Source organism: Filicampus tigris, chromosome 2 (genome assembly GCF_054856515.1).
Source record: "Filicampus tigris isolate MCC_2025a chromosome 2, RoL_Ftig_1.0, whole genome shotgun sequence".
In the NCBI taxonomy this organism is placed as follows: Eukaryota; Metazoa; Chordata; class Actinopteri; order Syngnathiformes; family Syngnathidae; genus Filicampus; species Filicampus tigris.
Genome location: NC_141218.1, coordinates 4,787,229 through 4,804,244, shown reverse-complemented (window position 1 = coordinate 4,804,244; position 17,016 = coordinate 4,787,229). Strand labels below are relative to the sequence as shown.

The 17,016-nt window shown below is 41.3% G+C and overlaps 2 protein-coding genes across 10 annotated transcripts in view; one reads left to right on the top strand and one right to left on the bottom strand.

Moving 5' to 3' along the window:
* Window positions 1-841: 841 nt before the first annotated feature.
* Window positions 842-17,016, bottom strand: part of agfg2 (ArfGAP with FG repeats 2) — a 16,527-nt gene continuing 352 nt past the window's right edge. The window contains exons 2-16 of one of the 4 annotated variants that reach the window (XM_086024324.1): window positions 15,854-16,065; window positions 9,580-9,922; window positions 7,815-7,908; window positions 6,824-6,939; window positions 6,423-6,561; window positions 6,245-6,350; window positions 6,066-6,155; window positions 5,927-5,959; window positions 4,355-4,549; window positions 3,763-3,835; window positions 3,626-3,669; window positions 2,831-2,917; window positions 2,661-2,750; window positions 1,724-1,794; window positions 842-1,641 (exon numbers count right to left, since the gene is read on the bottom strand). In XM_086024324.1, coding sequence (XP_085880450.1) covers window positions 1,594-1,641; window positions 1,724-1,794; window positions 2,661-2,750; window positions 2,831-2,917; window positions 3,626-3,669; window positions 3,763-3,835; window positions 4,355-4,549; window positions 5,927-5,959; window positions 6,066-6,155; window positions 6,245-6,350; window positions 6,423-6,561; window positions 6,824-6,939; window positions 7,815-7,908; window positions 9,580-9,746 — 1,353 coding nt within the window. In that variant the 5' untranslated portion in view covers window positions 9,747-9,922; window positions 15,854-16,065 and the 3' untranslated portion in view covers window positions 842-1,593. Of the gene's footprint in view, window positions 1,642-1,723; window positions 1,795-2,660; window positions 2,751-2,830; window positions 2,918-3,625; window positions 3,670-3,762; window positions 3,836-4,354; window positions 4,550-5,926; window positions 5,960-6,065; window positions 6,156-6,244; window positions 6,351-6,422; window positions 6,562-6,823; window positions 6,940-7,814; window positions 7,909-9,372; window positions 9,492-9,579; window positions 9,923-15,853; window positions 16,066-17,016 lie in introns of those variants that run through there. The other 3 variants (XM_086024325.1, XM_086024326.1, XM_086024327.1) reach the window with 3 other exon arrangements.
* The window catches only part of acap1 (ArfGAP with coiled-coil, ankyrin repeat and PH domains 1), a 16,007-nt gene continuing 9,248 nt past the window's right edge, over window positions 10,258-17,016 (top strand). For 2 of the 6 annotated variants that reach the window (XR_015085800.1, XM_086024309.1), the window contains exons 1-7: window positions 10,259-11,031; window positions 12,915-12,972; window positions 14,628-14,747; window positions 14,846-14,899; window positions 15,736-15,794; window positions 15,888-16,071; window positions 16,157-16,201. Coding sequence is in view for 5 of the 6 variants with exons in the window: in XM_086024309.1 (XP_085880435.1) it covers window positions 10,979-11,031; window positions 12,915-12,972; window positions 14,628-14,747; window positions 14,846-14,899; window positions 15,736-15,794; window positions 15,888-16,071; window positions 16,157-16,201 (573 nt within the window). In the remaining variant the exon portion in view is untranslated. Of the gene's footprint in view, window positions 11,032-12,914; window positions 12,973-14,627; window positions 14,748-14,845; window positions 14,900-15,735; window positions 15,795-15,887; window positions 16,072-16,156; window positions 16,202-17,016 lie in introns of all 6 variants that reach the window. The other 4 variants (XM_086024313.1, XM_086024311.1, XM_086024310.1 and 1 more) reach the window with 4 other exon arrangements.

The following is a 17,016-nucleotide window of genomic DNA, read 5'->3' as shown; positions in this document are numbered from 1 at the left end:
TATTACAAAAAAGACTGGCAAAAGTTCTATACAAGTAATCCTAAAAAAAGTAGTGTCTTAAATGTACTTTGTTTTTGAGAAAAATGGTGAAACGAAAAAAAAAATAAAATAAAATTGGTGGCCACGGGCGAAATTTCTCCAATCGTAAAAAGTTTGATTAGGGAAGAACGTGTATTTATAAAGTGCAAATTTATTCCCATTATATTACACCTTTTATTCTAGAGAAGACATTTATTCTAGAAAAAATACGACTACTGTACAATCAATCTCGAAAATCCTATGTGGTACTTGTAGAGGGAAAAAAAAATCACTGAATTTAAAGCTCAAATGGACCATAATGTTACATGACTTCAACTTTTTGTTAATCCATTCATTCATTAGCCCTACCGCTTACCCTCACTGCAGTCCGTGAAATGCAGTACAATTATGTAGAGTTCAGTTGTATTGACCTTTTAAGCACATTTGTACTGAACCTATTTGAGCATTTATTTCCGTAAAATCTTTTATATGCAATACATTTTCATGGGATCATTTTTTTCCGTGGAAAACGCATATTATCAGTTTATCAGCGTTTTTGAAGATTTTTTTTAAATGCATATCAATGGGCGTCGACACTGAATCTTTGCTGTTCCCTATCCCCCGCGAGTAGACGGTGTCAACTGTATTGCGCACAAGTACAAATCAAGCAATGCATCCCATAATTCCGGCGGCCTTCCTAAAATAGGAGCACTATTCCTAAAGCAGGCTGCGTGTTATGCAACGTGCATCCCAACGTAACCTCGAGGCCTTGAGGAAAACGGGCAACGAGCGCCCCCTGGTGGAGAAATCCAAAAGAAGGAACTTGGTGTAAAAGTGCTTTATTTTCTGGAAAACAACACTGCTTACACCCAGCAGTAAAGGATCAAACGGATTATTATATGAATGCTTGCCATGACAAAGCCGAGGTTACACGAATCCTTCAGGAAGCGCCACCCCACACCCCATGTAAAAAAAAAAAAAAAATAAAAAAGGAAAAAGAAAAAAAAACATTTTGGTCCAGTATAAGAAGCATTATCATTTTATAAATTAATCTGAAATTACTTTTTTTTTATTTTTATTTTTTTACATTCAGTAGTTTTTTTTTTTTTTTTTTAGCCCTCAAAGCTCATGCAGCCTGGCAGTGGTTAACATCCTAGAGAGGGAAAACAAACAGAAGACAGGCTTTAAGGCAGCGATCCTTCAAAAACTTCAAACTAACATTTGGGGCGACTTTTCCTTTTGGCAAATATTTTGAAAAACAGATGCATTTAGTTTTCTTTTTTGAAGCAGGGGGGATGAAAGCAAAGGGGCAGAGCTTTGCATGTATATTTCTGCCACCCAATTGTATTTATTTATTTTTATTAAATGCTAGAGGCGTTAAAATAGAACTCGCTAGTTGAAGTCATAATTACATTCAGGCTTTTTTTTTTAACACGCACACAAGTAAACGCACATAAATAAGAGGACATTGGGAGGAGGCAGTCAATACTCCAGAGGCGTTGAAATGGCGGCGGTGACTACTACAGTTCACTTTTCCCAGAGATGGACGAGTGAGGGGCATAATGGGGATCTTAGTCAGATGAAAGGATTTCGCGATGTGCCCCGACTGGGGTAAACGTTCCCCTGAAAGAGAACGAGATGTAAAGGACGTTGCTTGACGCCTCCTCCTACATTTGGCTGAAAAAAAAAAAAAAAAAGTACTCACGGTAAAAGGGTTCACCGACATGGGCCGAGGGACTTTGGGCTGGGAGTCGCATGCGGGGAAGGCGGCGAAGCCTGAAAACATTTGATAGATTGTATAACAAAGCTCACTGGCATCTATTCTTTATCCCTGCAAAGAACAGGTGGACAAAGCGCACAACCAAGAACAGCACAATGTTCATCGAAATGAAGCAATAATGTGGCAAAACTGTTGAATCTTTTTTTACATTCAATTTCATTCCGTCAATACTGTACGTTTTTAGAAAGCACACTATCATAGTGCTATTTTTCTTACTAAAGACACATTCAAACATTTTGGGTTTAACTTTCAAACTGCATATTTCAAAGTGGCCAAAATCACACCTGGGCAATATAAAATCCAATCAGCATCTTGATATGACACACCTGTGAGGTGGATGAATTGTCTTGGCAAAGGAGAGGTGCTCATTAAAACAGATTTGTGAACAGAATACTAGAAGTCGTTTGTGATGAGATTTCCCTTGCACCTCTGCTGAAGAAATTGGTGGTTGGCTTGCGACGTATGGTCTCTCTGAGGCACTGTAGTGCGTGAGCTTCAAAATGCACGCGCTTGGAACTTAGATCGTTGCATTCTATTAGTTCACCACTAGATGGCACTAAAGTCTACACAATGTGCCTTTAAAAAATGAAAACGTCTAAAAAAAAAAAAATAGAAAAAGTAAAGACATTTTTGAAATCAGCGTAAAAAATCTCTGATTCAAATTTGCTGTTGAGCAGTGTAATGTAGTGCAACATATGACTAACCTAGAAGACAGATTTGATATTGCTTACTGTAATAAATCCATGGGGGGGGGGGGGGGGGAGAACCTTGGAAAAACATTTGCACAGTAACCAGCAGTGGCAATATCGAGGATTGTCGTTCCAAATGGTTCAGGCCAAATGGGAAGAAAAACGTGCGTTACCGTTGGCTTCCTGGTTATTGGCGGGCTCTTGGGGAAACGAGGCAGGCGGTGGGAACACCGAAGTGGGCGAGGTGACAAACGCGCCGTCGCCTGGGGGAAGACGGCAACGGTTTGTGATTGGCTTAGGTGGCGGGACTGCGGACAATACCCCCCCCCCCCCCGAAACTCACCTCCTAGGGAGCTGCTGAAAGGGTTACTGGGGGACAGCGCAGCGGGCTGCTGGGAAGTGGAGCTGGAGCTGAATGGGTTGGGGAAATCTAACGCACGCACGCACACACACACACACACACACACACACACACACACACACAGCAAGGGGGGAGCCATGGGGGACGGGAGAGGTCAGTGGGACAAAAAAATAACTCACAGTGTGTGTGGGGTGAACAGAATAAATGCCACGGGTCAGTGTTTGCGGACGGAATTTTGGACGAAACGTCGACAGCTTATCGGAGCATTCGCGCATGATGTGCATAGGATGCCCGGGCTAAATGTCCGTTTTTCATGGGCAGGAATTCTTTTTTTCCACGGCGGAGGGTGCATATAATTCAGGACGACATGTCTTGTACATGTCGGAGAGTTCCCTTATGTTGCTCAGATGTCGCAATGGGGCCGCCACGGCGGTTGGGGGCCTACTCACATGGTGTGATCTGGCTCTGCCTGGCATGATGATGACTTCACTGTGATATTGTTGCCATGATCAGGATTCCACAGAGGAGCGACAAGTTTACACCATCTTTCTATTGACGTCATTTGCTTCACTCAAACTGTGTGTGCCACGCTCACAGTCGCAACAAAATAAATGAAAATGAACAAAAAAAACAAAACCAATTATTCCATGAGATGACACCTGACTAACCATTTCATTGCTTTGGCCTGAGCACAAAAAGAGCGAATCAACAAGTTTGTCAGAAAGGATAGGTATGAGAGAAATAAACATTTAAAACATCAAAAAGTGTTCAGCTTACTTGCAAATGTTTGCGAGGTGGACATTGTATCAACACCCGGAGAGCTGGTGAGAGAAGAGGGGAAGAATTTGACAGATTCAGAAAACAGCAGAGAAGTGATTATATGACCCGAAAAAATATGTTTTAAAATGAACTACCTGGCAGGAGTGGAGCCAGTAGACAGCTGACTGCCAAACAGGGTGCTATACTGTGGGGGCCCAGCAGGTGGTACTGCAGACAAACATTTCACAAACACATTTTTACTTGATCCAAATGAGAAACATAGGGTTTAAATCTAAGACTGACGTGGGGGAAAATGATGTGAGTCAGGAAACAAGATTTCCTCCTTAACACATTTAAAAAAAAAAAAAAAATCTGCCTTGGTGAGTCAAAAGCGGCTGATTTTAAACCGATTAAAACGAGTCAAGGGGCTCCTTTGAAGCCAACTGTGCGTGATGCGGAGCAAACACAATGAGCGTAATTCAGCGGCTAACAGCCTTGGCATTTGGAGGAAAGACATTACGCAACCTCGCTGAGCGGGCCGTCACAATCTGGATCACACGCACACTCCACTGCAATCCTTTTTAAAGACAACATACCTAAAACTAAGTGACTGTAATACAATGGGCGAAATAATGATTGGATCCCGTGCTGAATACTTATACGAAGAAATTAGTTATCGCTTTTTATACATAGTGTAGTGGCGTGTCTCTAAATTTGAAGGTGAATTGGCAGTAGAAAGTGGCATACCTGTTTCAGAGAAGACGCTGTCCAGGTGGGACACCGCAGCGTACCTGTCCTGGGCATTGGCAGTGGTCTGTTGCTGCTGGGACAGCGAGTGAGGAAGAGGAGGCTGCGGCTGTTTCAGCCCTCCGAAGTCCAAGCTGAGCGATTTGGGGAAGGCTCTGAAGGGCCCCGTGGCGCCCGATGTTGACGCGGTGCGACCTGAGACCGATACAAAAAAGGAAATAGCTACAGATAAAAAACATCAAAAACCAACAACCCAAAATGAATCCAAACAAACCCACAAAGTGCTCAGTAATGTAAAGGGTTCATGCTGGAAGAGATATTGAGGGTTAGTGTGAATTATTTAAAAAAATAAAAAATAAAAAAAAAGAAATAGCAGGCTTGCTGATGGGTTTCAGCACACAAAAACGAATGATTCACATGGTAAGCACTTTAGCAACCATTAGCCATTGAGGATGGCAAAACCTGTCTTTCTTTTCCAAATTGGGACACTTTTATTAGTTAACAATTTACAAAATTAGCTGAACTCTTGAAATAAAAAAAAAAGAGAGAGAAAGATTAACATGGTTCGCATCTAAGTGGGCAGCAACCATTAGCCACAGAGCATGCTAGCATCTGAGAAAGGCGTTCTTTTCCTTAACTGTGACATTTGTATTAGTTAATAATTTACTAAATTAGCTGAATTCTTGAAATAAAAAAGAGACAAAGATTAGCATAATTAGCATCTTAGCTGGCAACAACCATTAGCCACAGAAAAAGCTAGCAGCAGATAAAGACTGTTTTCCTTTTTAAATTGTGAAAATAATTCACATAATTAGGTAAACTCTCTGGTCTAAATCAACTTGAAATAAGACTATTTTGTTGATATAAAGTGTGCAAGTGCTGAACTGATGATGTGTTGAATATGTACAACTAGCCGTAGTGGTTGCGAGAGGTACGCACTGTGGGATTACAGCGGTATGATTTATTTCTATTAAGTGAAATAGCAAGCTTTCTGCCAGGTAGTTTCATTACACAAACACCACTGCAAGCAACAGCAAAAGAAGAGAGAAAGAGAAAGATTTGCATGGTTAGCATCTTAGCGGGCAACAACCATTAGCCACAGTGCATGCTAGCATCTGATACAGCAAGTCTTTTTTTTTCCTGAACTGTGAAACCTTTATTATTCATTTCTATTCAAATACGTAGAAAATCAGATAAATTCTTGAAATAACAGACTCTCTTGCTGATGTAATGCATGCAAGTGATGAACTGTTGATGTGGCGAATATGTACTACTAGCCGTAGTTGTCAAGATATGGACTATTTTTGAAAAATCTAACGTGTAGGATTGTGGAATTACAGCGGTGCCCCACATATTTATTTTTAAGTGCTTTGACGCCGCCGACGTGGAGTGAAATATCAGCAGCCCGCCGCTGACCGCAGGCAGCAGCTGCGGCCTCCTAAAAATAGCAAAGTGAGAACTCGTCTGATCGGAGCAGCAAAGGGCTCGATGCATGAGAGATGGATCTTATGCATATTTGACATATGGCAAATACACCAGTGGGATGAGAGGGACAAGGGGGGCGGGTCTTACCAAACGTGAAGTGTTTTTTGAAAGAGCTACCGGCTACAAGGTCAGAAGACACACACACACACACACACACACATAGCATAAGAGGCTGTTAATCTGAAAGACACATGAAAAGGAAGGAGAAAGCAATTGGGATGCCCACCTGAAGGCCGGGGGAGGGCAGGGAAGGAAGGACCGTGAGCTGAAGACAATGAGCCCGGGCGCTGTCTCTCAATCCCGCAGACATTCTGCTCTGCAATAGAGAGCCGAAAAAAAAAAAAAAACACGAGGGAAATGTATTGATTGGATTACAGCGCAAAACAGTCCAGCTAGTGACGTTACCTTTCAGCGGCGGATCCCGGAAGCTTTGGGAGCGCGAAGGCCGCGCTGTGAACGCATCGGGCCGGGCGTCGGCGGGCGAGGCGCGATCCCAATGCGGCATCTGGGACTGCGGAGACGGAAAGATGCGAAAATGAGTCCGGAGTCCACATCATGGCTGCTGACAGCGAGCATCTCTCACCACCGTCCTGGCAGGCCGGGCGTTGGGGGGCAGGTTATGAGGGGGCTGGCCGGCCAGCGGACCATGGACGAGGACGGTCTGGACACCTGGACTCCAAGGTCCCTCCACATCTCTCCGATTCTTACTTTTGGAAAAATGCCTGCAAGAAAGTTTATGAATGTCGCAGGATGGGACAATTTGTAAAAATGGTCTTCAAGGTGACATGTTACGGGACAATGACTTTGCCTTTTTTTTCGTTATAATCTCGGTTCCGCTTTCATAAGAGGAAGTCACTCACCTGGAGGCAACCCCTCTATTCCACTTCTTCAACCAAGGAGAGTCCAATTAGCTCCATTCAAATCCCTGACATGTTATGTTATCGCCCGGAAATGCTTTTACATGGCGTCGGGGCATCGGCTCACCATTTCTTCTTCTCGTATTTGTCCTGCAGGAACTCTTTGAACTTCTGCGAGTCCTTCATGTCAGAGCAGCCGTCCGTCTTGGGCTCAAACGCGCACAGCCACGTCCTCCTGCCGACCTGAGCACAAACGGCAAACGACGGGAAGCTGACGGCAAGGAAATCTAGTCGGATGCTTAGGCGCAGTGATTGCCAATTATTTACTTCTTGTGGCGGCCTCGAAGCGCTGCTGACGTGTGCAGCCAAACTTGCGGAAGTCACTGCCGCGAAGATGGACGAACATGGACTACAGGTAGTTTTATTTTGAGTTTTACTTGCGTGACGCTTGTTGGAGAAATCTGAATTGACAATCGCACGGATTCGCAAATCATCATTTGGGAACTCGCGGGACTGTCCATATATTTGTGTTTTATGATATCACCCTTCAAGGCGGCATGTTGACTAAGGAGTAACTCGTGTTGGCCAGCGGCCGTTTTGACAGCAAAAAGCAGCGTGATGGAGGATTACAGTCAAGGTCCAACAGGCAGGTGAGGCTCCGTGTGGAAACACACAATATAACAATACTCTCAGACATACCATCTTTATCCTCTTCACAGAATTATGCCGGCAAGTTTTTTTGGGGGGGGGTTCAAGTACGCTTACAATGTGTTGCGTACACCAGTCTGTCTGTCTAAGTGAGAATGTCTGAAAGGAATGCAAACAACGTTTGTTTTTTTTTGTTTTTTTAAATAATTTTGATATGGTGTCTCTATATTAGAGATTTTCAATTATAAGTAACGATAAATGCTTTTAGGGTTGCGTCTACTATGTCCCGAGCCCCCGTGAACAGTAGCACACACATGCTGGCCTGCAATTAACTGAAAAGCACTCCACCTAAAAGCTTGTGGACATAATCGTCCATTGATCCTTTCGATGGGATGCTGGAGAGGCTGTGAGGAAGTGGGCCGAGTTTCGGGCGGGACGTCTTTCTGCTTGTTCGTGACAGCGTCACTCACCTCGTTGCCGTGGTTTTGGAGGAATTCCACTTCCTGTTGGGAGAAGGTCGTCATGGAGATGGACTTGACCCTGTGCGGAGGGTTGAGGCCTCGCCTGGGGGAGGATGGCGAGTGGTTAAAAAAGAAATCAACACAAGCGCAACTCATGTGTTGTCATTCCAGGCAGAGTAAACAGCAGGTGGGCGTGTAAACATCGCCGCGGTGTGTGCGTGGTGTGCGGGGTTGGTGTCGGGGGGGGGGGGGGGGGGGGCGTCTAACGTGTGTGAAATCTTCATCCATGCTGGGGGGAGGGGGAGGGCATATGGAAAGCCGTCTGAGCATTTATTCCATCTCCTTGATATCCATCTTAAGATCACTAGTGAAGCTATTCTGTCTTTCATATTAATTCACGGAACATTTGCCTTTGTTTTAGCGTGAGGCTAACCTGTAAGAACAGAACATGGATGTAGAATAAATCTGATATTGTTTTATAATTTAAAAATAGATGGGAAGAGAACCTTGAAAAAAAAAAGCATATTAAATCGAAATATGGGGCGAGGGGGAGTCGCAGTCCTACTTTTGGCGTACTAATATGGCCTATAAGTAAACTGCTGTGTTGCACTAGTAACAGTACTGGGCCCAACTAGTAGGCATGTGTCATGCACTAGTAGGCTCCTGGATCTAGTAGCAACAAAATGCCCACAAGTAGTTTTGCCTCACTAGTAACATGTAGTTGTCAGATTCGTATGGAAAAGTTGTCCTACAGGTGTGCAGAAATGTCACGGTGGTCAAAATACTAGTAAGACACAGTGGACCTACTACTGAACTGTAGTACTAGTGATCAGAGGCGGAACCATGGGTGGGCCTTGGTGTGCACAGATTGACAGACTGCCCACCCAGTGAGATTCATGAAAAAATATATACTGAAAATATTTTAGGAAATTATTATTAAATTATTTTTGAATTTGTGTTTTGTTCTTTTATTGGATATTAAGAATGGCATAATCATGCTTTTCGAAGGAACTTCATATTATTCAGTTTGTCATTTTTATTTGAATATACGTTGTGTCCGGACAGGAGGATTGTGCTCAGTGTGAGAAATATTCAGGCCCACCCATTAGCCACGTTCTGGCTCCGCCCCTGCTAGTGAAGGCAAAGTGCGTACTAGTGCATTAACCTTAATTGGATATCGAGGATATTGAATAAATGCTCAAATGGATTATTATTCAATATCCTTCATATCAAGCTTAACAGTCTCGCTTGTAGGATAACTTCGGCAAACAGGTAGGACAACTACTGAGGAAAAACTGCACAAGTTGATGTCATTCTGCTAGTGCGCCGTAGGTTGTTGTACTCGTGCGATGACTTATCTAACCAATACTTGTACATGGACTTTAAGCTGGATATGAAGGATATGGACTCAATTGATCAAACACAACAGGATTGGGCAATAACAACAGAGTGGCCTTCCCGTGGAGTGCTGCTAGGAGTGGGCTGAACATGCAAAATGTGTCCACACACACACACACACACGCCCACACTCCAGAGGAGCTGGTGGAGGGGACGGAAAGAAACAAACCTTGCACTCAATGACTCGTTTTAAAACGCTGTGGGAAGACAGAGAGTGTGTCAATATGCTTGGAAAGCATCTCCCTCCCTCTCTTGCACCAACATGTGCAAGCGTGCTGCAATCTCCGGGCCTGCCACTTCATCTCTACTATACACACTCACTCTGCTGCCTGCAAGAACTGCAATTGGAAAAGCACAGGCTGCAGATGCTACTCACAGCATTCCGGAGCACGACGTGCAAACGAAGGTGCCCACGGTCACGTCCGTGTACGTCACCCCGGGCTGGTTGCACTCGAAGCAGTGTTTGTTTACTCCGGACTGGGCCAGCTCCCGGACCTTGCGTGCGCATATCTCCTGGTTGTCCCGGTGCTTACGGTTCGACATCGTGGATCCGGAGGAGGGGCGGGGTGAGGGAGTCGAGCCTCCGTCCGAGCGCCGTCTCCCGGGATCTCCACCTCCGCCACTTCACCGCCGCATTGTGGAGCGGGGGGCGGGGGTTCTTGGGGGTCGAGGGGCGTGGGCTGGTGCTTCGAGAGAACGCCACTCGGCTCCTGCTTCGCCTCGAATACGAGGCAGCACGTAGGTGACAAGTTAGACCGAACAGGGTGCGACAAATACCGGAAACACGCGGCCCTTGTTCAAAATAAAAGCATTGCATTACACCGGGCGTGTGCCATAATTCAAACGTGGGGTTTTGAAGCACCAACCATGTATTCTATATTTTTTTCATAGGTTGTTAAAAAAATTGTAAACCATTATATAATTTGGTTCGTCTTACTGTATATTTTTTTAGCGTACACAACGGAAAGTCGAGCAACCTTTTGGTCAGCAGAGGGCGCACGTTCATGTCTAGCTAGCTTAGAGTCACGTGACTCTTCAGAGTTCCGGGTGTGTGACGCCACACGCGTGGCATTCATGCTCGCCTCTAAAGTGCGTGTTTTTATTGAGCGCAATACTTTTCATACTGTGGTGATTGAAAAGAACCAGCACGGTGGAAACAAAAAAATGAAATTGTCTTTGGACTCAGACCATTCAAAAAGCATTTTCAACGCGACATAATCTGACTGAACTGAAAAGCAATAGCACAGTCAACACTTAAAATATAAACTGTCTTTAAACGCGTTTTTTTTTAGCATTGTAAAGCATTTTCGACTCACGACATTTGTCTTAAAAACATATACAGAGAAAGCGCTAGCTAGTTCGAGTCATGTGACTCATCGAATTCCAGGGTGCATGACGTTCGTCGTGTGGGTTTCAAGGCTCGACTCGAAAGTACGTCCTTTCGTGTGTGCGTGTTGTTTGTTTGCACACTGTGGGCGGTGTTGCGTGGGGAGAAAACTAGTTGTCAGACAAGAAAAACACACTCCAACGTGTGTACGTGTAAGTGTGTGTGCGTGTACGTGTCTGTGTGTGTGCGCATCTGTACGTTTGAGTGCGCGAGTTCTGATGACGCGTCAAACGTCTGCCGAGCTCCATCGTAGACAGTAGCCGCACAAATCCAACAATCCGCAGGACGCAAAATGACAAAGTAAACCTTGCCAGGACGAAGTTGGATTTTTCTTTTTACTTCTATTTTTATTTGTTTGTTGTTTTTTTGTGCCCAAACGAAGAGGATTATGACTATTAAAGTGGACTTTGAGGAGTGTTTGAAAGACTCCCCACGCTTCAGGTAACACTGCACCACTGCACTCCTTGTGATGGAAAAGAAAAGAAACAAAAAATAAAATAAAATAAAATAAAAAAAAAAAAATATATATATATATATATATATATATATATATATATATATATATATATATATATGTGTGTGTATGTATATATATATATATATATATATATATATATGTATATATATATATATGTATATATGTATGTATGTATTATATGTTCAACACATATCGAAATACATCAATACATGGGGTGTGATTCGATTCAAGGATGGTACATATTGAGGTGGAAAGATGCGATTTGCTGACATGTAAATAAATATAAGTCAGTTTTTGGTATGCCCCTAATATATACTTTTTGTCAGATTTTGGTAGAATGACATGAAATAAAAAAAAAAAATCAAATATGGTCTTGTGTGTAGTACTGAAGTACTACTGTTTGAGCACTTTTATAATTTCCATGTTTAGCCATAAAGTGGAAGCATATGTCAAGGCGGGCATTATGGTGCTGTTACAAGCATATAAGCCGGCGAGAGCAGTTTTTGGGTGTGCCCCGGGTCTGAGTCAGTCTTGTGCATCGCAGGTAGTAATCTGGCATCTTTCAAACTTGACCCCCATACACACACCTATCATTTGCGCAGAGAAGCTTTGAGACAACTTGGCTCAGCCAAGGCAGCGGAAAACAAAACACTAAAAGGTGACGCAAAAGCAAGAGAAAGGTGGGGGTGTACTGTACTGTATATAGTAGCGTGGCCATTTTGTTACTCTAAAATAGCGCAGCCTCAGGTTGCCAGGTGACAGTTGAGGTGAACAGGAAGTGAGCCGAGTGCCACAGGAAGTGTGAAACTTCACTTTTGGGCCATTGACGTTGACACAAGAAAGAATCTTTACCTCTTGCCTCTTTCCTCATTTTGTACTTCCTCTGTTAATGTGTGTGTACTATGAATAAATGGAAATATCACTGTACTGTCAAATATCAAAATAAGAACATACTAAAAGATAATGTAAAGGAATAAGATGACGTATACCAAAGCCAAAAGTCACAGCCATACAGCTGTCCATCCGTGTATTGCGTGGCAAGAGTGAGTGCCATGCAACTCTCTCTCTCCGCTGTGCACAGCAGTTGCTGTTCGTCTCTCTTTATCTTGGCTTACCTTCCAAAAACAGTCAGCTACTAGCACAATCACTTGCGCTTTTCACTTTCTTGGGAGCCCATACTAAGGATTCTTTACGTCGGGAAAAAACAAGATAGGGGACATACGGGTAGGGAAGTTGTGCATTGTCTGGAAAAAAGTTGTACATTTCAGGAAAAAAGGTTCAGCTCTCTGGAAAAAAAAAGTTTCATATTTCCCCAAAAGGAACAAAGGCATATTTCTGAAAATAAAGTTCAACTTTATTTTATTTTCTGAAAAAAAAAAGTAATTCAATTCTAAAAATAAATTTTTGGTAGGTTGTGTAGGTAGGCAGAGCTGCAATATTAGCATAGACTAGCTTTGTCTAGCAGTGCTTCTAGCGTTAGCTTCTGCCAACCGGCACGTACACAAATGTTGAGCAAAGTTGTCTGTGTGAAGGTTGAGGGGTTATTTGGCAATTTGTCCACTGCGTGCGCCATATGCATGACTCCATGTACTAATTGGAGTGTAATCTGGCAGCTCATTGGTGAAGTGCCGCCTACACGAGTGAAAATACAACCATTCTTTACAGCTGCTTGTTTTACTGGGGGAATATGGTTAAATTAGCAAGTGGTGACTTTGCACACGTGACTTTCATTTGCAGTCTGGACGCAGAGGTGTGAACATTTCCAGAAGTCCAATAAAAAGTGGCTCGATTTGTTGCTAATTAACTTTCTCAAAAACTTCAATTTGCCTTTGTGTGTTTGTGTCAGAGCTGAAATTGAGGCCGTCCAAGCTGACGTGGGTGAACTTGAAACACGATTAGACAAGGTGAGTTTGGTGTGAATAAAATGAAGTCATATATTCATTTATTTTAAATTAAAGTTGTATATTTTGGTGAAAAAAAAGTTGTATATTTTCAAATCATAGAACCGTATGCATTCATGATAAAGTTGGAAATTTATTCAGATTAAAGTCATATCATGAGACTGTGGTCAGATAATTTCGAGAAAAGAAGTTTGTTTTACATAAATGCAATTAAAATTAAATATATACTTTTGATATGAAATTTGTGTATTTTTTTACATTGAAGTCCTAATAGTATGAGAAAAAAGTTTTATATTTTCCAGAATCAAGTCACAATTTTACCAGAATTGATTTTAATTCAAAATTAAAGTCATAATACTACAAGAATAAAGCTGTACATTTTCAATAATAAGTAAAAAACATTGTACTTTTTAAACAGTTATCATACAAGAATAAAATCATAATATTACGTGTTTGAAGGTGTAACATGAGAAAAAGTCATACTACAAGTATATTTTTCTCCAAATGTTTTAGATTTTCTAGGTTGAAGTTGCAATTTTACAATCAATCCGTTAATTATATTAAATAATTAAATCAATTAATTTTTGGATAAAAAGCTGTCAATGTTCAAGATTAAAGTTGTAATATTACAAGAATAAAGTTGTACACTGTATTTTCAATAAAAAAAAGCTTTGTTATTGTTAATATTTTTTTCATTTTGAGTCAAAATTTTAATAATAGAAAAATGTATTTAAAAAAGTTTGATATTTTCAAGACAAATCAAAAATGTTATGGGAATAACGTCGCATATTTGAGATAAAAGTTCAGACATTTGAGATGAAAAGTAAGATGACTGATATCAAAGTTATCGGCCAAGTTGTCAAAGCTTTTTTAGATCAAAGTCTTAATATTAGGAGAAGAAAGTTTCATATTTGCGATAAAGTCCCACATTTTAGAGATAAAACGTTTTTTTAATGAGTTGTAAAATGACAACAATTTAGTCATACATTTTTAAAGATAAAAAGCCACATTCTGTACAGAATAAAAGTCGTAATATTATGAGAATAAAATTGCATATTTTGAATTTATTTAGAATGGTGAATTTTTTAGATTAAAGGTGAAATATTGCAAGTTTAATGTTATCTATTTTTTAGGTTAGAGTTATTTTAAAAAAAACACATTTTTGGAGCTGCAAAGTAATATATTTTCCAGATTAAATTTGTAATGTTGCAAGAAAAAAGTCATCTATTTTTTAGGAAAGTCGAAATGTGAGGCAGATAAAGTTGTATAATCTAAAGTCATACAGTTTTTAGATTTAAAGTTGTACTTTTATGAGTGTTAGGCTGTATAGTTTTGAAATAAATAAATTCTGTGCAGCACATGACCTAATTCTGCCCAGAAGCTGACTGAACCCGAAGTTGGTCACTTCGCAGACGAGCACAGGCCGACAGTCCTGCGAGAGGGAGGGCTGTGCCGCTGTGGGTGGTCACACTCGACTTTAGTCATGGCCAATCAAAGCGGCTCCTTTCGCTCCCTCTGAATGCGGCACGACAGTCCCGCACTTGATTCTTGACATGGTCGTGTGAACTGACCACTCGGAGACGTCAAGTCGGATATTTTGGAGCTGTACTGCCTATTTTTCAAGCTCTTTCTTAGCACACACATACGCTGTCTTGTAGCTGGTGAAACAATGCCAGGCCATGCTGGAGGCCGGCCGAGTCTACTACCAGACCAGCAAGAGCTTTGTGAGCGGGCTCCAGAGTCTCGGACAGCACTGCTCCGGGGACACCACCATGGAGGTGCAGCCAGCGCCGTCATTAGAAGCACTCAACTCCGACAGTTCATTTGCATCCCAATCATGTTGTTGTTGTTTATGTTTTTTCCTTTTTTTTTTAAGGAGTGTTTGCAGACATTTTCCCACAAGCTGTCCCTCATCTTGGACGCGCAGGGGGTGAGTTAGTTTGTCTGTCTGCTTGTTGCACGCAATGCCTGATGTCGTTTCTCAGGAACAGCACTGAAGCTACTGCTGAATTATTGTCTTTAATCTGGAAAACATACGACTTTCATCTTGAAAATATGTGACCTGTTATCCGAACATATACAAGTAATGTTACAACTTTAATCTTGACAATATCAGGTTTTAATTTTGAAAATATCTGACTTTATACTGACTAATATTTCAACTTGAATCTCATAGTAATGAGTTTGTTCTCACAATAGTACAAGCTTGGTCTTGAAACGATTCCATTTGAATCTGGAAAATAAATGACTTGACTCTCATAATATTTCAATTTTAACATTTATATATGCACAACTTCAATCACAAAAAGTAAGCCGAATCGATTTTTTATCTTGAAAAGATATGATTTAACCTCGAAATATGTCCATTTGAATCCAGAAACCACAGGACCCCCCAAAAATGTAACTTTGTTCTTGTAATATTATGGCTTTAATCTTGAAAATCGGAAACCTACAACTTTTTCCATATTACAATTTAAACCTCAAAAACCCATGACTTTAAAATATTCCGTTTTGTTCTTGTAATATCACAACTTTAATCAAAAATGCTGTACACAACTCTGTTCTCATAATAATCAGACGTTTTATCACGAAATTATACCGCTTCATTCCCATACTGTTACAACTTTAATCTTGAAAATACAAGACTTTAAGATATAAAATATGAGACTTTGTTTTTGTAATATTTTGATTTGTATCTAAAAAAAATATAAATACAATTTGTAAGTATGTAACAAATACCTAACCTAACACATCTTCCCCTTTTAGGAGGTAATAGAAATAACACAGAAGTCAGTCAAGACGAAGCTCCAGACTTTCGTAAAAGAGTGAGTCACAGCCACAAATGTTGTCAATTCGCGCAGCGCCCTACATCATGGTCACTCACTTTGTCCCGTTTGCGTTCTTTCCCGCTGCTCCAGAGATGTGCGGCGCTTCAAGGACGCACGCAAGGAGTTTGAGCGAAGCAGTGAATCCCTGGAGGGGGCGCTGGCGAGGAACGCTCAGGCGCCTCGCGGGAAGCCTCACGAGGTGGAGGAGGCGAGCAGCTCGCTCCTCAACGCCCGCCGGGCCTTCAGATCCGGCGCTCTGGACTACGTCCTGGAGGTAAGCATGGGATGAGGTCAATTCTTTGGGGCGGGGTGAGCTCCTAAGCCTCCAAACTGGAGCTGTGCTTGTCATTCTGTTACAGATCAACATCATCGAGGCCAAGAAGAAGACGGAACTGTTGATGGCCGTGAGTGAAACCGAATCCAATCCAAGTTTGAAATATCGAATAGCACATCCCGAAAGTGTTCACATTTCACGTTTCCACATTATTATTTTGTTGTGTTATATACACCCTTAGCCAAAATGGAATAGTTATTTTGACGCCTCAAATTTCTACACACCGCGCCCCAAAAATGCTCAATTGAAATTTTGAGATTTTTACATAATTAAAAAAAAAAGAAAATCACGTGTAATTAACAAGGCATTTAGAACCTTTGCGACTTGATTCTTGTGTTAATAGGACTTGAATCGGGAAAATGTGCACATTATCTAGAATCTGTGCGTCTGCTTGAAAATAGACAGCGTTTCGATTTGAAAGTATACAACTTTTTTTCCTTAAAAATATATAACGTCATGCTCAAAGGGTTACAACTTTCACCAATATACGTTTTATCCCAAAAATATGCATCTTTATTCTCCTAATATTACAACTTTGATCTTCAAAATGTCTTTTTCATCTAAAAAATATTCAACTTTATTCTTGTGATACCACTTTTTTCTTAAAATGCAATGCACAAAAATATCCAAATTTATTCACATAAGATTACAACTTCAATCAGAAAATATCCGACTTTTTGTGTTTGACTTTAAAAGAATTAAATAAAATCACGCTTATAACTTTGCAGCCTTTGCTCACTACTTTGTTGATGCACCCTCACGACTTCATTCTGATATTGCAACTTGACTAACAAAAGTATGTGACTTTTGATCTCAAACACGTGACTAATATCGCAATATTACAACGTCATCTGGAAAATATACAACTTCTTTCAAATTAGATCA